Raw genomic sequence first — 23,234 nt, 5'->3', positions numbered from 1 at the left:
GTATACCCGTCCATATGATGAATGCAGTTGGTCTCATAGCTGCTCGTGTAGAGACACTAGGGATACAGTACATGTGCTCATTGGAGAATGAGTTCACTGATTGATCCGCTTATGGAATGTTGGATGGTTGATGATGTCTTATTGTCAGACAGCGATTCCGTAGTCCTAGTGGTATATCTGGTCCTTAGACTTGAGACACCAAGGATGTCCTGTATGAGTGCTCCACTTTTTCATATCATACTTATAGGTTTGGCTATCCCAGATCTAGTATAGTTAGTCATTAGGAGTGGTAGTTGACCTTACGAGGGCTATTGAGTGTCGATAGAGGATCATCCACTCTCGGCATCATTACAGGAATATCCCATGTGTTTTGCTCAAACAAATTCATAGCCATAGTCATTCGGGTTGAGAAAAAAAGAGTTCTCTGTAAGAATCCGATTAGAGTGAGACTCGAGTAGAAACTGTATGGGTCTGACAACACCATGCTCAATATACGGTCTCTGGGATATTAGATGGATGAGGGACTATAGGTACACGGTAACTGAGGACATACAGGTCGAATGGATTGGATTTCCCTGTATCATCTGGGGACTATGGCGTAGTGGCCTAGTGCGTCCGTAGTTGATGAGTCGAGTGAATTATTATAGAGATAATAATTCACTAAGTTAGAAGGAGTTCCGACAGGTTTGACTCACGGCCAACTCGATATTAGGCCTAGAGGGTCACACACATATGGTAGGCATTACGATGAGTAGAGGTTCATATATGAGATATTCGACGGAGCCCTTGTCTTATTGGATATCCAATAAGCCCTTGAATTATTGGATCCTATGGACGAGATCCAATAAGAGCCCATAAGAGATTATTGGATAAAAATTCATTAATCTAAAAAGCTTGGGTTATTAGATGCAGATCCAATACCCACTAGGGGAGGATCCATTAGGGTTTGACAGGGGACCTCTATAAATAAGAGGGATTCATGCTGCTCCCGAGGGCAAAAACCTAGCAAGGGTGGTCGCCCGGCGAGGTAGCACCACCTACGGGCGTTGCCTCATGGGCAGAACCGCCCGCGGAGTGGGGCGGCGCCCACAGGGGCGCCCAGTTGCAGGGGCAGCACCGCTAGCGGACGTGCCGCCTACATGCGAGGGCAGCGACCCCGCCCTTCACCACACAGCCCGCCGCCGGCAGGATGTTGGCGGTGGCGGCAGCGACATCAGTAGGGGAGGATGAGGGCATTAGGGTTTTATGGGCAAAAGATAGTCTTGCCCCTCGGAATTTGAGAAATTCCAATTTTTTGTCTTTTGTCTAAATTATGAAAATACCCCTAGGAATTAAAAATTTTTCTATATGTCCTTGATTTCATAAAATACTAATTAATTAAAAAGTTTAATTGATTATTATTTTTATTATTATCTAGTAGTCCTAAATGATGATGATTAATTATACATATGATGTATGATGTATGGACGGATGATCATGGACCATGTGATATGTGTACTTGTGATTATTATTATTAGGGTCTATGAGCCTCCATTATATTTCTCGTTTATTATCGGGCCTGCGTGTCTATGATTAAGTTGTAATCACATGAAGAGGCGCTGCGGGACCCACGAGACGGATGATCGCGATGCATGAAGATGCATCGAGATGTCGACGGAACCGACGAGGACGAGACGGACGATCACAGGGCATGGAGATGCATCGTTGCACACATAGATCTTGATGTGAGTGATCAGGCCTATTGGCTCGAACCTAATCACATTAGGTCGTGGTCCATGATCATTTGGTATGATTGCTTATACACATACTAGATATGTATATATATTTGCATGCGATATAGATATATATTAAATATGTATATGTGTGACATGTCATATTAGGAGACCAAATCATAGAAACATCTCTCTCGATAATATTAAGTCGGTAAACGTGAGGCAATTAGATTGACCCACGTGGCCTTCCATCGTTATAAGTAGGAACTGATTCCCGGTGTAGGTTGAGTTGGTTGAGTCCCTCGAGACTAACCTATATCGCGATTCGCTATCTTGCTTATGATATAGAGATGTCACCGGTGACCTGAGGACATGGTATGCTTGGTCGAGTCCCTCGAGGGTATATCATCAAATTAGACTCATCTTGTAACGAAGGTGTTGACTTAACCGAGCATCATGGTTGGTCGAGTCCCTCGAGACCATGATGATTCGGAGGCCGAACAGGATGGGAATCATAAGGAGTTGTAATCGGCAAGAGTTGCCTACCTTTTAGGCTTAGTGTGATTGGTTGAGTCCCTCGAGGTTACACTAAGACACTGATTGGATCCTGATCCCCACTAGAAGTCTGCTGGAGACTTCCGTTTCACATGCTGAGGGTGTCGCGTGACTCGTTAGTAAAATAGTGGGAGCATATTAAGATAGAAGTCCATATCTTGATAGTTTATTTCTTGCAAAATATGCATGTCATTCATTTATGCTGTATCTTTATTTTCAGAAAATATCGGTTTCAAATCCCTTACGTGGCATACTTGATGTCAACTGCCTCATTGGTCCAAATTATACAGATTGGCTCCGTAACTTTAGAATTGTTCTCACGGCGGAGAAAATCGTGTACGTCCTTGATACAGTGATGCTTGCGCCCGAAGAAGGGGCAAGCGAGGATGAGATCGCTCGCTACGTGAAGTACATTGATGACTCCACTTTTGCTCAGTGCTATATGTTGGGTTCTATGACTCCTGAGTTACAGAGACAACATGAAAAGATGGATGCCAGATCCATTCTCCTACATGTCTGCAAATTATTTGAGGAACAGGGAAGGACTCAGCGATATGAGATATCCAAGAGCCTCTTCCGCACTAGGATGACTGAGGGGACATCGGTTCAGAACTATGTCCTAAAGATGATTGAGTGAATATAGAAACTCATAGGTCTAGGAATGGTCCTAGAGGATAACTTGTGTGTGGACATTGTGCTTCGGTCCCTACCAGATTCCTTTTCATAGTTCATAATGAATTTTAATATGAATAAGCTTGAGGTGACTCTCCCAAAGCTCCTCAATATGTTGAGGGAGGTAGAGAGTACTATTAAGAAAGAGAAGCCAGTTCTCTATACTAGTGAGACCAGAAAGAAAAGGAAAACAAAAAGGTCCCTTAAGAAGGGAAAGGGCAAGGGCAGACCAAGTAAAGCAAATGTTGCTAAGAAAGACCTAGCAAAGGACAAAGGACAGTGCTTCCACTATGGCAAAGATGGGCATTGGAAGAGGAACAGTACCTTGCAGAAAAGGCGAAACAAAAGCTTGATGAAGCTTCAGGTACATTCATGATCAGTCTCTATTTGTTAGACTCTTATGATAACATATGGGTATTGGATACCAGTAGTGCTTATCATATATATAATTAGTTGCAGGTTCTAGCAAGGCCTAGGAGACTAGAGAGAGGCGAGATGGACCTCAAGATGGGTAATGGAGCAAAAGTTACTATAGTAGCTGTTGGAGAGGTCGCCCTACATATGCCTAGTGGAGCTTTTATTGCATTAGATGCATGTTATTTTGTTCCTTCTATTATCAAAAACATTATCTCCATTTCATGTTTGACAGTTAGTAGATATAAATTAGTTTTTGAGAACAATGGTTGTTCGATATTATTAGATGATAAGATCATCACGAAAGGAACATTGCATAATGGTTTATTTATGTTAGACACTACTCCACATATCATGAATGTAAATGTGTCCAAGAGGAAACGAGATGAGATGAACAATGCATACCTGTGGCATTGTAGGCTAGGTCACATCCATGAAAGAAGGATTCAAAAGTTGCTAAATGATAGATATCTAGATCCATTCGACTATGTGTCATATGCAACTTACAGACCTTGCCTTCGTAGAAACTTGACCAACTCTCCATTTAGTGGAACTGGAGAGAGAGCCACTGAGCTGTTGGAACTCATACATAGTAATGTATGTGGACCCATGTCAACTCATGCCATTGGTGATTACTCCTACTTCATTACCTTTACTGATGATTTCTCAAGATATGGATATGTGTATTTAATGAAGTACGAGGCCTTTGAGAAATTTAGAGAGTATAAGAATGAGGTGGAGAACCAGACTGGAAAGAGTATCAAAACTCTTCAATCAAATCGAGGAGGTGAGTGCTTAAGTACAGAGTTTACTTAGTTCCTCAAGGACCATGGGATATTATCCCAATGGACACCTCCTTATACACTTCAGCTCAATGGTGTCTCTGAAAGGAGAAATCATATGCTATTAGACATGGTACGGTCCATAATGAGTTTCGCTGACCTACCCATCTCATTCTAGGGAGATGCCCTAGAAACCGCAACTTACCTTCTGAATAGAGTTCCAACTAAGTCGGTAGTGTCTACACCATATGAGATATGGAAAGGGAAGAAGCCTGATCTTAAGGTTATTAAGATTTGGGGCTGCCCTACCCACGTTAAAAGACACAACCCCGATAGGTTAGAATCGAGGACAAAGCGATGCAAATTTGTGGGATACCCCAAGGAAACTTGTGGGTATTATTTCTATCATCTAGAAGACCAAAAGGTCTTTGTAGCTAAGAGAGTAGTGTTCCTTGAGAAGGAACACATTCTTGGCGGAGATAGTGGGAGCATGATAAAGTTGAGCGAGGTTGGAGAACCAAGCTCAAGCACCACTCTACAACCCGAGTATGAACCTAATACACAAGTTTCAACTTTACATAGGTCTGATAGAGTATCACATCCTCTTGAGAGATATGTGGGACATATTAGAGGAGAGGGTGTTAAGGATATTAATCCTCAGACCTACGAGGAGGCTATTATGAGTATAGACTCCGGGAAGTGGCAAGAAGCCATGAATTCTGAGATGGATTCTATGTACTCCAATAAGGTTTAGAATCTAGTTGATGTGCCCGAAGGTATTGTACCCATCGGTTGCAAGTGGATCTTTAAGAAAAAGATCAGAGTAAATAGAAAGGTAGAGACCTATAAAACAAGGCTAATGGCTAAGGGGTATCGTTAAAGACAAGGTGTTGACTACGACGAAACTTTCTCACCCGTAGCAATGCTGAAATCCATCAGAATTCTATTGGCTATTGCAGCACACTATGATTATGAGATCTGGCAGATGGATGTGAAAACTGCATTCCTCAATAGGAACCTCGAGGAGGAGGTGTATATGATGTAACCTGAGGGATTCGTGTCCAAGAACTGCCCAAATAAGGTGTGTAGGTTGCTTATATCCATTTATGGACTAAAACAAGCTTCCCGAAGTTGAAACATAAGATTTGATGAAGCAATCAGATCTTATGACTTCGTTAAGAACGAAAATGAGTCTTGTGTGTACAGAAAGGTAAGTTGGAGCGTTATCACCTTTTTTGTGTTATATGTGGATGACATCCTGATCATTGGGAATGACGTAGGAATGTTATCCACAGTAAAGACTTGGTTATCTAGACACTTCTCCATGAAGGACTTAGGGGAAGCATCCTATATCTTGGGGATTCGAATCTATAGAGATAAATCCAAGAGGATGCTTGGCTTATCCCAATCCAGGTACATAGAAACCATTGTAAAAAGGTTTGGTATGGAAAATTCCAAGAGAGGTCTCATACCGATGAGACATGGGATATCGCTTTCTACGAGTATGTCCCCAAAGACTCTAGAAGAAAGGATGAACATGGATATAATACCTTATGCCTCAGCAATAGGGTCTATCATGTGTGTCATGCTATGTACTAGGCCTGATATAGCGCATGCTCCGAGTGTCATGAGCAGGTATCAGGCGAATCCAAGCTTGGAGCATTGGAAAGCAGTAAAGTGTATCTTTAAGTACTTAAGAAAGACTAAGGATCTTTTACTAGTATATGGAGGTAATAGCCTTAAGGTTGAATGCTATACGGACTCAAGTTTTCAGTCTGATATCGATGATAGTAAGTCAAATTTAGGGTATGTGTACACCTTGAATGGAGGAGTAGTGTGCTGGAAGAGTTCCATACAAGATACTACTGCTGACTCAACCAAAGAGGCGAAGTACATTGCTGCATCAGATGCAGCAAATGAGGGAGTCTGGTTGAAGAAGTTCATCATAGATTTGAGAGTCGTGTCGAGTAGCAAGGAGCCGATCTCCTTATATTGCGACAACAACGGGGCGATTGCTCAAGCGAAGAAACCTAGGCCTCATCAGAAATCTAAGCATGTTCTGAGGAGGTTTAACCTTATGAGAGAGATCGTAACCCAAGGATATGTAGTAGTGGAAAGAGTTCCATCCGAAGATAATATTGCAGATCCACTAACAAAGTTGTTATCTTATATTGTCTTTGAGCGTCACAGGGGTCTGATGAGGATCAGACACTTAGGTGATTGACTTTAGGTTAAGTGAGAGATTGTTAATCATAGGTGCCCAGCAAGCTAATCACGTGAGTGATGGCATGTGTGACTTGATACAAAATCTTTTTGTTTATTATATTTTGGCATATATCACTTTATAACTATTGCATATATGCATATATATATATTGTGATATCCTTGGATTTGTGCAATGGGAATCGGATCGTGATGCGATCACGAAAATGAGATCGATTCACATTTAAACACATATCCTAAATAATCCCGGTCATAGGTTACTCGAGAGGAACATGGTGATAACCGAACAGACTGGTGTGCTATATACCCGTCCATGTGATGGATGCAGCTGGTCTCATAGCTGCTCGTGTAGGGACACTAGGGATACAGTACAGGTACTCATTGGAGAATGAGTTCACTTATTGATCCGTTTATGGAATGCTGGATGGTTGATGATGCCTTATTGTTAGACAACGATTCCGTAGTCCTAGTAGTATATCTGGTCCTTAGACTTGAGACACCAAGGATGTCCTGTATGTGTGCTCCACTTTATGATACCAAACTTATAGGTTTGGTTGTCTCAAATCTAGAACAACTGGTCATTGGGAGTGATAGTCGACCTTACGAGAGCTATTGAGTGTCGATAGAGGATCATCCACTCTTAGCGTCATAAGAGTAATATCCCATGTGTTCTTGCTCAGACAAATCCTTGGCCAGGATCATTCGGGTTAAGAAAAAAAGAGTCGTTCAGGGGAATCCGATTATATTATATTATTTAATGTGAAATCTGTAACGTACTTTATTTGGTTTACGTACACATGGCATGCATACACCTCCTAGGTGTGCCCAATCCTTATATGCATAGGTGCACATATATGCATATATAAATTCTAACCATAGACCATTACAATAGTGCATCTATTCAAACCCTAGCCGACCCTAGATATGGTGTTCGTCTCCCATGCTATCCTGAGACCTCCCCCCTTCCCCCTCATGCAACTCCACTTCCTCTTTCTTCTATAGTCTTGTCATGGTCTCTTTTTTCCCATGTAGAGACTCTCGTTGACTCCATCAAGCCAGGGTGTCATCGATGCACGCTCCTCCTTCGTCGCTTGTTTCATCTTGGACATCGTAAAGTCCAGAGAGTTTCAAGTTTCCATTGCTTGCACCATCTAATTCTGTGAGTAGATCGATCAAGATGTGGTCTTCCTATAGGATGGTGCCGACTCGGCAACTTGGCTCCACATCTTCGATGCGGAATCCAGCAGATCTGAGGGTTGTGTCATGCTATTGTGCCTTGATATCACCACATTGCTCACGTACACATGATAGAACATTATTAAGCCTACCGTGCACTTCCCTTATTATTTCCATGATTGGAATAGAGAACTTGTGGTAGAGAGGTATGTACAGCTAACCGTGGCTTTAAGGAAATTTATGTTCTTGCGTTTCATGGTTATGTGATGTTGAGGAGGGAATATGATTGATCACAAGGTTTACATTGATGGTTGTGCAGATTTATTTGATCCCTCTCAACATGACCTATCTGCCATTATTTGAGACCATCATGTCCACACCAGTTTAAATATTTCAAGCAGCAAGTTTGTTAGCGAGGAATTTCGTTAATCTAATGTGAAGTTTTAGAAAGTTCCATTAACTCGTTTGGAGGAAAAATTATTTAATATAGAGGTGACAAATCGAATCCTTTAGGATTTAACTTATTCTCACAGATTTAGTTGGAATTGCCTAAGGCGTGAGGTACCATTGCGGCAAAGACGCGAACTTAGCTTTCGTTGCCTAAGTCGCGATGTACCCTTACGGCAAAGATGTGAACTTAGCTTGCATTGTCTAAGTTGCTCTTCGCCCTTGCGATTTACATCCGCAAAAATCAGCCCACTTGTAACCTCTCGCAGGTCCCGAAGGACCTATAAAAGAGAAAGTTGGTTAGTTCGAAGAACGAGCAACGGACAAGTCCCGACGTCTCGCGAAAATGGGAAGCTTTACAAACAATTCAGTAAGCACCTTATGTGCACAAGAGAAAAGAGGGAGAGGAGGAAAACAAGGACTTTAGAGGGTTGAACGAACAGCTGCAGGTCTAAAAACAGCTGCTCACCGGGTGCCGGGCACGACAACAAGTTCCCATCAAGGCAACGTGCGAAACTTACGAAAGATTGTTCTACGCTCGACACTATACCGAAGCCCCATCCCCCATGGTGCCAATCGGGTGGTTCCAAGGTGCTAAGATGGTTGACGATTTGTGTGTAGCAGCGGGCTATAGAAAACAGCCCTTGGCATGCGAAAAGGGAGTTGTTTTGGAGCTGTTTTGCTCGGTTCGATGAGCGGTCGCATTATAGCGCTGTAACTTATTCGAACTTACATTTTTACAAGCAAAAGGACTTAAAATCATGTCAAAACATGCTGCCAAGCAGCTGTACATATAGATAAGAGCGACGAACGGTTCGTTGAACGGAGTTGTTGCGGGTGCGCGATGACCACCCGTGACAGTATGGTGGTTAACCAACTACATGGAACTCAGGTTAGTGGCTCATCAACCTAAATAGGTGTTTTTAAAATAATAATTTTTATTTTTAATTAGTAAAAATCTGGGTAAGCATTTATTCCCATTGCTCGGATATAATAAAGTGTTATAGGCTTTGCTTTAAATTTGATTCTTGTTCTTTATATACTTGTATGATGATATGCTTCCATGATATGTTAGTATGATTGTTTTAATCATGAACATGCTTATTATAAATTAATGTGTGTGAAGATATACGTGGTTATAACAAGTAGTAAAGAAGAAAAGTGCAAATGTTACGTATATATTTATTTATTTTTAAGTTAGTTCTCAGTAATTCCTCTACAAGAGCTTATATCTCATTGCAGATTCCAAGGGTTGTAAACTTTCGGACCAGCGAAGGGATGGTGTTAAGGTCCACCGAGGCTGAATCAATGATGTATTGTAGTATGAGTGACACCCGATAGTGGTCTTGTAGGGGGAATTATAGGGAAAATATTTTATCAAATGATTTTCTAGGGTCACCTGCTATCAATCCTGTGAGAAATGTACTCTTGGATGGTAAACCCGTGGCCTAACGCATCGGATGACATTTAAGTCCACCAAGAATGTTGTCCATAAGGTGGGGTTTAATTCCCTCGGGTTTAGCACGTACATCTTAAAAAGTATGTATGATATATATATAAAAAGGAAAAAGAGAAATGCAATAATACATGAATATTAGGACACAACGTATGTGATAAATTAGAGTTTTTCTATATTCTTTCGCTTATTGATTTGACTGTGTGAAATGCATATGCTATTATTATTATTATTTTGTTTATGATTTGAATAGTCATAATGAATTTAAACCCTTGCTCATCTGCTTTGTAAGGGAAGCTTGTTTACTTACTGAGTATTTTATTTAAATACTCACTTCACTCCTCCATCTCCACAGGTAATTCATCGGAGAACGTATGATTGATCTTGGATATGCATGTGATACTCCGCATGTGTCAAGAATGATTATATGATAAAGGTCTGAAAGTAATTATTTTTAAATAAAAATGTGACTTGGATATATGAAATAATTAGGTGATATTCATGTAACGTAATAATCTTTTGTTCTTTTATTAAGTTAGTCTTTGACATATAGTGTTTGTCATTTTTTATAGTTATACTGTATATTAGTTTTCCACTTGGATGACTGCATGTTAGACTGATTAAAAATAAAAATTATGGTCAAACTTGAACTAGTCTAACTTGTGGTCATCCTGTTACGGACTTAGTTGGTTTTGCCTAAGTCGTGCGGTACCCTTGCGTGTCCGTCCACAAAGGTCAGCCTCCCTGAAGCCTCTCATTGTCTCTTAGGACCAACAAAAGAGAGAACGGGTTAGAGAGAATGTCTCAATCGGGATCCACAAGCAAACATCTCTGAAAAACACTTCATAGACAATGCAAATTACAAACAGACTTTACAAGCTCTGAACAGTTGCACAACAAAGGGTAAAATGGTTCATTATAGATCGAAAATCTCTCATACGTGTCCACATGACACAACCTTTATTTACAAGCCTAAAGAGGCCACCAACCTAACTAAAAATGGGACTATTAAACCTTCGGCCGTCCCTCTACATGTTGTACAAGACATGAACATACCAAAAGGCACGAACATACATAAACATTACATCAAATATCCTGTTTAGAAGTTTGTCCGTGACAATCCGATGGATCATCACATCTCAGATTTCGGGGTGTGACATAATACGAGCTAACATTATCAATAGATGATGCTTTTCTAGTTTGTGCATATTGGGCATTCAATATTTTTTAACATTTGATCTGTCTGTGACTAATTTGTTATCTTTGTTATATTTTTTAACGATAATGAGTATAACTTCGCCTTCTTTGCATATTCTTGGCTTCAGTCGGGCTTTTCCATTCATGCACATTATTCCTTGCTGCTTTATTTTAGAATCTCAAAGGTGTGAAATTAGAGGAGCTCATTTGATGCTGCTTGATATTCTCCATTTCTTTCAAATTATGACAATCATCTGTAATTTAATTTCTCCCACTGTCAAAATGATATGATTGTGTGTTACTGCTACACTTTTTCTTTTTGTAGTGTTAGAACATGAAATTTTGATAAATGAACTGGGTGGAATCTTCTTCTTAAAGTTTTCCTTTTTATTTGCGGACTGATACTGATTGCTGGATTTTATCAGATTCTGGATTTAGTATTACAGACATGTGGAAGACAACAGGTATCCTTTTTTAAGTTATTGCTCATTTCATCCTTTCTGACCAGTTTCAAATGTCACTTGGAACTCAGCTCAAATTTTAGCAGGGGTAGAATGGGATGGAATCAGCGAGTTTAGTACAGATGACATTGTTACGGGTAGCGCTAGCACACCTTAGCTGCAGGTTCCATCTGGTGTTATGGGGGCTGGCACACTGTAATCTAGAGATAGAAGATTCGTTTGTTGGTGGGGACAATCAGGTTCCATCAAGATCCCAATATCACTGCCACAAAGATCAAGCTTGGTAACAATCTGATGATCGATGGTTTTGGCGGTGAGGATATTTGCAAGAGCAGTATCGATTGCCAGAAGGAACAGCTGCAGTTACTGTGTACAGTATAATAGTAAATCTTGGTGTATTATTGTTCATGCCTGATATTGAGTCCTCACTTATTAGTTCATAGGTTTCAGATATGGTTGTTGGCTTCTGCCAAGTGACTGCATCATATATACACCACTGATCTTGAGTCCAATCTTGTTTGAAGAGTTTAGAGAACGAAATCTCTTGGGTTGTGTGCATTCTATGTATAGGGACTAGAAAGAGCTCTTGGACCTGTCCTTCAACGGTCCATCTTTCTGGAGGACACAAAGAAGTGTGTGCGTCAAACATGCATGCAAACGGTTGTAGCCTGTTAGGCTGCAACTATGAGTGCATTTGATCACTGTATTTAAACTATGTTATTGGTTTCCATACAATTTCCTCCTACATTTTACCAATATGATGCAAGACCCTTTACAGTCCATTCATCTCGGTGATAAAATTTCAATATCTGAGATTCATTGCCTCATTAAACTATATAGGTAGATGCTTTATCATGAAAATCTATCTGCATCATGGCTATTTCCAGGTAACCAAACTGGTCTTGGATACTTGTTCAGCAAGGCAGAGACTCCATCAAGCATATCTTCTACGTCATGGCTAGGTAACCAAACTTGTCTTCGACCTTGTTCAGCAAATTAATCATTGTTCAATTGTTAATCATTTGTGCAACTGAGGTATCTGAGAGGTCTAAATAATTACTAGTGCTAGAATTCATGAAGCTAATTCCAGACAAAATGAATGATGTCAATGTTCTTTGACTAGTGTAGCTGAGTGGCCAAGAATACCAACTTGATATCCAAATGAAAATATCAACCAACACAGCACAGCATAAATAATAGAGTAAAAATCAATCACACAGTGATCTTAACGTGAAAAATTTAATGTGGAAAAAATCACGGGACCGTAGTCCACCTCAAATTTTCATTATCAGATCACAGGAAAGTACCTTAGAGAGGGTAAACTGTAAATCAACACCGTTAGGATTGTAGAGTTTGCTGCAAGGATTCTCTACATAAAATTTGGGTCGAAACTGACAACGTTTGGCTACCGATCGTCAAACAGAAAACTCATAAGATTGTAGAGTTTGCTGCAAGGATTCTCTACATAAAATTTGGGTCGAAACTGACAACGTTTGGCTACCGATCGTCAAACAGAAAACTCATAAACCTAATCTTTCTCTCTCTATTTCTCTCCTCTTTCCTCTGCACGTCGCACGCTGCACGCTACAATCTGATCTCTTTTTTCTCACCTTCTCTCTTCTCTTTTTAATTTCTTTCATTTGCTAATTTGGACTCAATAGGCCCAATTGTCCAAGCCTACATATGGGTTGGACCCAACAATTCTTCCCCTCCAGCTCATATGGTGGGTTGTACCAAGCCCACTCTTTGCCTACATGCTTCAAGCTTCTCCTTAGGCAAAGACTTTGTCAACATATCTGATCCATTCTCATTGGTATATACCTTTTCTAACTGTAATTCTTTCATCTCAAGCACATCACGAATCCAGTGATATCTCACATCAATATGTTTGGATCTAGAATGGTATGTTGAATTCTTGGAGAGGTAAATGACGCTTTGACTATCACAGTAAACAGTATATCCTTCCTGTTTCAAACCCAATTCCTGTAGAAACTTTTTCATTCATAAAGCTTCCTTGCAGGCTTCAGTAATTGCTATGTATTCTACTTCTGTGGTTGATAGAGCAACACACTTCTGTAACTTAGACTGCCAAGAGACTGCTCCTCCTGCAAATATTATCAAGAATCCCGAAGTGGATTTCTTGGAATCAGTATCACTTGCCATGTCTGCATTTGTGTAGCCTTCTAACACAGGTTTATCACTGCTAAAACATAAACACAACCTGGAAGTACGTTTTAGATATTTTAATATCCATTTCACTATTGCCCAATGTTCCTTTCCAGGATCAGAGAGAAATCGGCTGACAACTCCAACTGCATGAGCTATATCTGGCATAGTACAAACCATAGCATACATCAAACTACCTACTGCAGATGAGTAAGGTACTTTGAACATTTCTTCTTTTTCTTTCTCACTTGTAGGACATTGTTTCGAACTAAGCTTGAAATGACCTGCAAGTGGGGAACAAACCGCTTTGGCTTTACTCATGTTGAATCTTTCAAGAACCTTTTCAATGTAAGTCTCCTGAGATAGCCAAATCTTCTTTTTCTTCCTATCACGAAGAATCTTCATGCAAAGTATTTGTTTCACCGATCCCAAGTCTTTCATGGCAAAAGACTTACTTAGCTCTTTTTTAAGCTTTCCAATTTTTTCAACATCATGGCCAACAATCAACATATCATCAACATATAGCAGTAAACTAATAAAATCATCATCTGAAAATTTCTTCATAAACACACAATGATCAGATGTGGTTCTATCATACCCTTGGCTCATCATAAAGGAATCAAACTTCTTGTACCACTGTCTAGCTTGTTTGAGTCCATATAAGCTTTTCTTAAGCTTACATACCAGATTTTCTTTTCCCTTGATTTTGAAACCTTCTGGTTGCTCCATGTAAATTTCTTCTTCTAAGTCACCATGAAGAAATGATGTTTTTACATCAAGTTGCTCAACTTCTAAATTCAAGCGAGCAGCCAAACCAAGAACAACTCGGATATAAGACATTTTCACAACCGGAGAAAATATTTCTTCAAAATCAACACCTTTCTTCTGACTGAATCTTTTCACAACTAGTCATGCCTTGTATCTCTGTTGTGAGCTATTATTTTTAGTCTTCAATTTATAAACACACTTATTCTTGAGAGCTTTCTTCTCTTTATGCAACTTTACCAAGTCATAGGTGTGATTCTCAAGTAAGGATCTCATCTCTTCTTGCATGGCTTTAACCCACTCATTCTTATTCTCATGTAGAATAGCTTCTTGGTAAGTTTCTGGCTCTCCCCCGTCAGTAAGCATAACATACTCATGTGGAGGATATCAGGTAGAGGGTTGTCACTCTCTAGTGGATCTTCTCAATGGAATCTCAACTAGTGGTGGAGGTGTTTGTTCAGTTGGTTCAGCATCATCAACTGTAGGTGTATCATCACTAGTATTCTTACCACAATCTTCTTGTTCATCTCCCCCATGATTATCATGAACTATAGGTGAAGGAACTGGACCCAAACTCCAAGGAATATAAACAGAGGTTTCTGGCTTCTCAATATTATTACCATCATCAAACAATTGGTCTTCAAGAAACACAACATCTCTGCTTCTAATAATCTTCTTGTTCACTGGATCCCATAATCTGTACCCAAACTCTTCATGACCATATCCCAAGAAGATACATGCTATTGCTTTACTATCAAGCTTGGACCTCTCATCTTTAGGAATATGAACAAATGCTTTACATCCAAAGACTCTCAAATGATTATAAGATATATCTTTTCCTCTCCATACTCTCTTTGGAACATCACCTTGCAGAGGAACTGATGGAGAAAGATTTATCAGGTCAATTGTAGTTCTCATAGCCTTCCCCCAAAATGACTTCGGTAACTTGGCGTGAGAAAGCATACACATAATCCTTTCTTCAATGGTTCTGTTCATCCTTTCTGCCACACCGTTCTGCTGAGGAGTTTTCGGAACTGTTTTCTCAAGCCTGATTCCATGAAACCTGCAATAATTCTCAAAAGGACCCTTGTACTCGCCACCATTATCTGATCGAATACACTTTAGTTTTCTGCAAGTTTCTCTTTCAACACTAACATGAAACTCCTTGAAAGCATCGAGTACCTGGTCTTTATATTTCAAAGCAAAAGCCCAAACTTTTCTAGAATAGTCATCAATAAAAGTAACAAAATTAAGAGCACCTCCAAGAGTTCTAGTTTGCATAGTACAGACATCAGTATGAACTAAATCAATAACATCTGATCTTCTAGATTATGGATATGTCTGAAATACAACTCTATGTGTTTTTCCAACTAAGCAATGATCACAAGATTTAAGAGATGTACCTGCAACTCTGGTAAGAACTGATTTCTAGCAAGAGTTTGAAGTCCCTTCTCGCTGATATGTCCAAGCCTCTTATGCCAAAAATCTATACTTTCACCTTTTCGAATTGCATTAATCTCTCCTTTGTGTAGCTTAGCTTCCATGACATAAAAAGAGTTAATCTTCTTTCCTTTTGCCACAATTAGAGAACCTTTAGTGAGTTTCCATTTGCTTTCACCAAAATAATGTGCAAAACCCTCATCATCAAGTTTACCTGTAGATATCAAGTTAAGACGAATATTTAGAATATGCCTTACATCTTTGAGTATTAATTTGCTCCCAATACTGGTCTCCAAGCAAATATCTCCAATACCCACAATCTTAGATGTATCGTTGTTTCCCATTCTGACATTACCAAAATCACCAACAGTGTAAGATCTAAAGAAATCTCCATGAGAAGTAACATGAAATGAAGCACCAGAGTCAATTACCCAATTATTATCCTGAGCTACAAGGCTAACACAACCTTCATCACAGACAATAGTGATATTACCTTCAACAGTAATTGTATTGGTCTCTTTCTCATTTTTCTTCATTTTATTCTGTTCTCGCTTCCAAAACATACACTCTTTCTTCATGTGACCTGGCCTATTACAGTGAAAACATTTGATATCTCTTCTAGACTTGGATCTTCCTCTATAACCATGTGGATTTCTGCTATGACTTCTTCCACGTCTTTCTTTTTTTTCAGTAACAAATGCCCCAGAAGAAGATTCACTCTATTCTTTCCTTCTAGCATCTTCATTTAATAAATTGTCTTTAACCATATCTATAGTTAGAGTCCCCTCTGGCGTGGAGTTACAAATAGTCACCACATACGTTTCCTAACTTTCTGGTAAAGAGTTGAGAAGTAACAATCCCTGTATCTCATCATCTATATTTATTTTCATAGCAACCAACTTGTTTGCAAGACTCTGAAATAGGCTTATGTGCTCAACAATGTTACCACCATTTTTATACTTCAAATTTACAAGCCTTCTGAGGAGAGAAATTCTATTTCCCACTATCTTTTTCGCAAAGAGGTTTTCTAACCTTTGCCAAACAACATCAGCTCTGGTTTCATCTGAAATATGCTTATGCAAGTTTATATCCATCCATCTTCTAATATAGGCAATAGCTTTTCTATGTTGAACTTCTCATTCTTCATCGTCCATAATAGAAGGTTTATCTTTAACCTTGATAGGCTTATACAAATCTTTGCAATATAGCAAATCTTCCATCAGACACCTCCAAGTAGAATAATTTGATGAGTTCAATTTAATCATACCATCTGATTGCTCCATTTCAATCACACAAGAAAAACTAGCACAAAATAACCTACTGCTCTAATACCACTTGTTGGGAAAAATCTATTAAAGCGGAATAATTCTTTCCCTTTTTGTGTATCAAAATAGATTCCTCATCAAAATACCAACTTGATATCCAAATGAAAATATCAACTAGCATAGCATAAACAATAGAGCAAAAATCAATCACACAGTGAGACCAAATCTTTTTAACGTGGAAAACCCAATGTGGGAAAAACCACGGGACCGTAGTCCACCTCAAACTTCCACTATCAATAATAATGATAACAGGTTTATAGTAGGTCTTCTCTAGAATAACTAGAGGATCATAATAACATCAAGATCATAGATCTTGGCTTAAGAATAGCATATCTTCATCATATAGTAGGATGGATCTCCTCAAAAGAGAATTCTAGGTCTCACAAAATGGATATCACAGGAAAGTACCTTAGAGAGGGTAAACTGTAGATCAACACCGTTAGGATTGTAAAGTTTGCTGCAAGGATTCTCCACATAAAATTTGGGCTGAAATTGACAACGTTTGACCACCGATCGTCAAACAGAAAACTCAGAAACCTAATCTTTCTCTCTCCTCTTTCCTCTTCACGCGGTAAACAAGAATCTGATCTTTTTTTCTAACTTTTTTTTCTCTTTTTAATTTCTTTCCTTTGCTGATTTGGGTTCAATAGGCTCAATTATCTAAGCCCATATGGGCTGAACCCAACAAGTTCTTAGTGTTTGGCTCTGGCTAGCGTATTTAGTTTCAGTTGATGGTGCCGAAAACATATAGAGCTGTGGTCCATAGAAGAACCACATTTGTAATTCTTATCACATAATTTTCTGGTGCATTCTAAATTGGATGAAAGTTTCAGGGTGATGTATAGATAGCTGGTTTTTGAAGATGTCCCTGGGGTGCAGTTAGTATACCTGCAGAATCAGAGTGCACCCATGTTTTCGCCCTAATGTGATTGAAGACGGCGACAGCAACAAGAAGCTACTGTTCCCAACTGTTCATATCTGCTTCACAAATACTTTCTCATTAGCCAACTCTGTCAAGGACAAAAGTCACTAGTTTTCGGTTCCGTTTTTGGAGGCTTCAGGTATCTGAACTTTTTACACTCAGCTTACTGTGGTCTTTTGTTTCCTGTTCACAGTTTCTCTAAAAGAAACTGTGATTTCTTTGTGGCCTTCTGAACTCTGGTACATCAGTCCAATCAACTCGAATGTTAGAAACCTCGAGACCTAATTTGTCTAGCTTGGATACTCAATGCTAAATAGATAGGTGAGCAGTAAATATTCCCCATGAATAATGCAGGCGCCCTGTGCTGACATGGTCCTAAAGAAATCACGAGAGACAGCAGTGGGAAACCCGTGGTGGTCACAGACCTCATGACTGACGAGAAGCGAGAGGTTGAAACCCATGGCAGTGGCCATCAATGGACCACCTTTTGGCTTTACCAAGAACCCTGTGAGCTTGATGAAACATAGGTACTTTCACGCAAATGGCTGTTCCCTTTTATAAATGTCCATGCGTTATATCAATCTTTAAGATAAGTAGTTTCTGGACAAATGGCTTTGACTTCATATTCCTATCTTCTGAACTAATCTCATACGATTATAAGTGTACAAAACAAAAGTCCACATGCTAATCACTTGCAGCAATTGCAGAGGTGAAGATTGTAGAGCATGATGATGTTGGATGTTGTACTTATGGTTGTCAGCAAAAGGAAAGAGTTCCTGTTTTATGGTCAACTGTCCCAAGCTTGCTATTTTGTTGGTGTCTCATATTGACTTGTTCTGAAGTCACGACATATGTTCTTAATTAGTTTTGTTGTATTATGGTGCATGAAACATTCAGCAAGTCACGCACCATTGCAGCTGAACTTTCAGAGTCACTAAAGGACAGCAAAATTATTGATCACAATTTACTGGAATTAAAATTCATTTAATTGCTACAGCAAAAATGGCCAAGTTTGGAAGTTTTTGTTGATTGAGGAACCAGATCCTCTCATTGACTTAATGAAATTCTTCTGTTTTTATCCCCCATTTAGAAAGAAATGCCTGATTCTAATGCTTGGGTATCACCTTCAACTAAGTCTGAAACCTCTGAGAGAGAGAGAGAGAGAGAGAGAGAGAGAGAGATCCACCATTAGGCTAAGGCTCTTTTGGAACTAGTGTTGATGCCAATTAATCTAAAGATCAAAAGTATAGAGGGCTTAAAGCCGTTAAGCAGACACAGCAGCTACTGTGGACGTGTGGTGTGCAGCTGCATCAGACACAATGACTAAACAAGTTGCTCTGGTCTTCCCCCCCCAACCCCAATGAGCAGGTCCTCATTAAAAGTCATGCACTTCAATGCTTGTGATTAACATTAACACAATGTGTTGACACCCAAGGATGTCAGGCCTTGTTAACTAACATCAATTTCCCTCGAAATACAGTGTCTCTCGCGAACACATTTGGCAATTCCAACCTGCAGGAAAGGAGTGGGAGGAAAGTAACCACCAGTTGCTTGGGTTCAGAGCAGTCAGCAATGTGATGACTACATTGTTGCTCTATTTAAATAACATATCTGAGTATGGTTTTAGCCCTTCCATAACTGGCTTTCTCGAGCAGTGTAATATATATTATTAATGACGATGGTCGCCCCAACAAGTATTAATTAATTGCTCAGGAAACAAAGGGCTTTTGCATGGTTTTTGGCAGTTCACAACACGATGCAGGTTTTAGAAGCTTCTCAGTTGAAACTACAGACAAGAATCTAATTCTTATCCATCTCCTCGTCCTTCTCTAAAGTTAGACAGTGATGCATGCCATAATTAACCCATGTGCAGGCTTTGTTAGTGGATGAAGTTTAAGGCTGCTTAACCTTTTTGTCTTCTTGTGAAAGGAAAGGAGATGAGATAGATACGTCTTCCTCGTACAAGTAACAACTGTTACAAAGAGTTTTCACTAGGATTTCTTGGCTATCTTATTTGACGGCAATTATTCTGTACTAAGTTTCCTTGGGATAAAGCCTCGACGAATGAGTCTATTCAGCTTAAATCCGACTGACTATCATTTAATAAAATGATAGTCGATTATATTAGCTTAAGTACGTAGAGATAGTAGAGTTTAAATTAGAGATTGAAGATAGAGATAGTAGAGATACAAAAATTAGTGGTATCTGGGTGGGAGAAGCAGGCCAGGTGGAGTTGGGACATTCCATGTTCTTCAATTAACGAAGAAACTCAACATTAACACCTTGTAATTGAGTGATAAAAAGAATCAGACAGCTGCTCTCATTGACCTGAAAAGATGTGACCTTTCCTAGGTCCTGTTGGAGAAGGATGAGAGAGCAGCACTCCTCGTGGGTGTGGCCTGATGGAGAACACCAACCCTGCATCAGCAGTGCTTCATGGTTGTCATCATCTGCTGCAGAAGAAGTGGTGTTCCAAAGCATCCATAGGATCACTTGTCTTGCTCTACCAGAATTATTGGGTGTCATGCTAATGTCCATAATTGGTTACAACTGTGATGCCCTTCTCATCTACTATGCAAGAGGACATCCACCCGCCTGGCCTCGTCTTCTTCTTCTTCTTCTTCTTCTTCTTCTTCGATGACAGAACAACTCTGAATCTGAGTCCATCGAGACAACAAGCTTCTTCTATCTTCCAATTAAACTAACAACATGAGCTTAATCAAGACATAGCAAGTGGAAGAGAAGAAGAAGAAGAAGAAGAACGAGAAGAGAGAGAGAGAGTTGATAGCTCTCTGCCTTGAAACTTCACTATCTGAAAAACTCTAACAATATACATGTCAATAAGTCAACGGGACTCACTTCTCTCCGCCTCTTTGATTGCCTCGATCTTAAAAGAATTGGAAGATGATGAGGAAGAAGACGGAGGAGGCCGAGGTGAAGCAAGGCCTAGGACCAAATCCGCAAAGGCTGCAGCTACGAAGCGATGGGTCTTCTTCCCGTTGACCTTTAGATACCAAACCAGCAGCTCCTCGAGCCGCTCCCAGTCATTCAGCCCATGAGCCGCCACCATCTCCTCCATCGACCGCCGGAAGTCGCGGTAGGGGTCCTCCGACTCCATGGCCAGCACGACGCTGCCCTCGAACGGCGACACGCCCGCCTTCGCCTCCTCCAGTATCGAGCTCGTGTCGCCGCCGGGCTCGAAGAAGAGCCGGTCCGACCGCAGCCCGCGCACCACGGTCTCCACCGAGCCACCGCCGGAGCGGTCCGACACCGTGGAGAAGCTCTCCTGCTCCGCCGACGAGCGGGTGAAGCACGACTCGGTGGACTCGACGTACACCGAGTTGACAGTCTTGTACGTGGCGTCGCCCTCCACCTCACGGAAGGAACTGGTCTTGGGGTGCTTGCAGGAAGGCCAAGGCCATGAAGAAGGAGGAGAAGGAGAAGAGGAGTGGCAAGAAGGCCTTGGCGTGTCCCTAAGCCTGAAGAAGAGAGAGCTCAAGCCTAGCTTCTTCCCCATCTGGTTTCTCAGACACAGGAGGAAGAGGAGGAGGAGGAGGCAGGTTTTGAATTCTCACATGGAGTCTGTATGGCCTGCGGCATGCATTAATTGAAGGTGAGAGGAGGTGAGGGAATCTTGAGCTCACTTCCTTATACAACCGCAGGGGTAGGGAGGAGGTGTGTGTGTGTGTGTGTGTGTGTGGTGGGGTGACTCATGCGGTCATCAACTGTAGGCTTTGGTGCTGCATTGCATCATAGAATAATACACTTGTTTAAGCTAAAGCTAACAGGCAATAATGATGATGCCACCTTAATCCATCCATCATGGTCACTTGATGATCTGCACAAAACTTGACGTATCAGACATGGCTTCTGTGTCACTGATCACATACTTCAAATCATAGGATCATAGTCCTGGACGAGAAGTGTCCCAAGGTTGATTTGCTTCGACAACTCCGAATTATGTATATGTATTATTACATATATCATGAAAGGACAGTCGTTTTTCCAGTTCCTGAAAAGCTGATCACTTTCATAAATGATTGGCAGAAAAAAAAAATAAAAGGACCATATTGAATGTGTTGGCGATCCTCTGAAATGATTTGCGTTCGGTGTCTCAAAGTACTTCCTTTGGGTGATCAAAGACTTCCAATCAATTGTTCTAATCAAACATTGAAGGCACATTAATTTTTTTGCTTGGCTTCGATTTGCATGCTAACATGAGAGAGTGAGAGAGAGAGAGAGAGCATTAATGGAAGGTCGATGGAGACATGAGATGGAATTTATTGCTTCACCTTCTCAGTAAACCACGAGCCTTTTAGCCACTACATTTCTTTCCTCTTCTCTTCTTCTGGAATACTATTCTGCGATCTGAAACACCGTGTCATGAACAGGCTCAACAAATCTCCTTCCTGCACACCATCATGAATCATTCTTGGATCAAAATATTTGGCACTTGTTGTGTGAGAATAATAGTGAAAGTAACCATCTTCACTCCCCAAACAACTGGTGAGTGGTCATTGTAATTTCAAAATAAGAATTAAGTTCCGAGCCAATTAATTTAGTGTACGATGAAACCAAAAGTTTGGAGTTACCGTCTTCTATTTCCGATGAAGAAAGAAGCAAAAGCACCTCATCAATATGGGTTGGGTTGAGGGAGGATATCAAAGTAAGTAGTTAATCAGTAATATTTATGCATTCATCGATTTGATCAGGTTCTGTGTGTGGTATCAGTTACATGAAAGATTCATGGGTCTCAGAATCTTGTGGCATACTAAGCAGCCAAGTTTTTCATGTACTTGTGAAGCAGCCAAGTTCTCTAACGTGATGGGACGGTAGTTCATGGCTCGCAAGAAGCAAGCTTTGGGAAGCTCATCATGAGTTAAGATCTATTTGACAGAGAAATAAATTTTTGTATATGAACAAATATTAGTAGGTCATAATATACAGTGAAATTAAATAGAACCATAATCAAATATAACACCAAGATATACGTGGAAAGCCCCTTCAATGTGAAAGGTAAAAACTTAGGGCAAACTAGAGATAATCCACTATAATAATAATGAATATATAAATCTCAATCTCTTGCCTAGAACCTTAGCAACAATCAAGAGAATAATTGGGATACAAGGATCATGTCACTGTGCACAATATCTAAATCCTCCCTAATTCTCTCAAAGTAATCACAGTAAGAATCTACTGTAGATCTGATCTAATCTGAGATGAAGGCATTGCTAGATGATTGAGAACAGTCTTTCTGTACTGTCCTTGTCTTCTTCCCTTTCTTTCTTTTCCTTTTCTACCTTGTTCTCCTTCTTTTCTTTGGAATCCCATGGCTGCCAAAAACTACCTTCTTGCTGCCTTTTTTTGCCTTTTTTTATAGCTATCACACCCCCTCTAATATAAATTAGGGTTAGGTTAAGATGGGGTAAGCTGTGGGCTGATAAAGCCCACCTTAGGCTGAATATGGGCTGACAGCCCCAACAACCTCCCCCTTTAGCCCATAAGAGAGGTTATCCTATGA

General features: G+C 40.2%; 1 protein-coding gene and 1 long non-coding RNA gene across 2 annotated transcripts; one reads left to right on the top strand and one right to left on the bottom strand.

Annotated features, from left to right (window-relative positions):
* The first annotated feature begins 11,930 nt into the window (after window positions 1–11,930).
* Window positions 11,931–18,677, top strand: LOC135675050 (uncharacterized). Its single transcript, XR_010513801.1, has 3 exons — window positions 11,931–12,057; window positions 17,625–17,852; window positions 18,068–18,677. It is a non-coding gene; the product is annotated as an uncharacterized LOC135675050 (long non-coding RNA).
* Window positions 18,678–19,945: 1,268 nt separating this feature from the next.
* LOC135675049 (transcription repressor OFP13-like) lies at window positions 19,946–21,358 on the bottom strand. Its single transcript, XM_065185309.1, has 2 exons — window positions 20,573–21,358; window positions 19,946–20,414 (listed from the first exon to the last, which is right to left on the bottom strand). The coding sequence occupies exons 1-2, from the start codon at window positions 21,228–21,230 to the stop codon at window positions 20,410–20,412; spliced, it is 663 nt and encodes a 220-aa protein (XP_065041381.1). The 5' UTR covers window positions 21,231–21,358; the 3' UTR covers window positions 19,946–20,409.
* Between the last annotated feature and the right edge of the window lie 1,876 nt (window positions 21,359–23,234).

This window comes from Musa acuminata, chromosome BXJ1-5, assembly GCF_036884655.1.
Source record: "Musa acuminata AAA Group cultivar baxijiao chromosome BXJ1-5, Cavendish_Baxijiao_AAA, whole genome shotgun sequence".
Taxonomy (NCBI): Eukaryota; Viridiplantae; Streptophyta; class Magnoliopsida; order Zingiberales; family Musaceae; genus Musa; species Musa acuminata.
The sequence above is the reverse complement of the archived record's forward strand: the minus strand, read 5'-3'. Positions and strand labels throughout refer to the sequence as shown.

Excerpts from the sequence above, each read along its gene's own strand:
- LOC135675049 (XM_065185309.1), bottom strand. The coding sequence starts at position 21,230 with ATGGGGAAGAAGCTAGGCTTGAGCTCTCTCTTCTTCAGGCTTAGGGAC.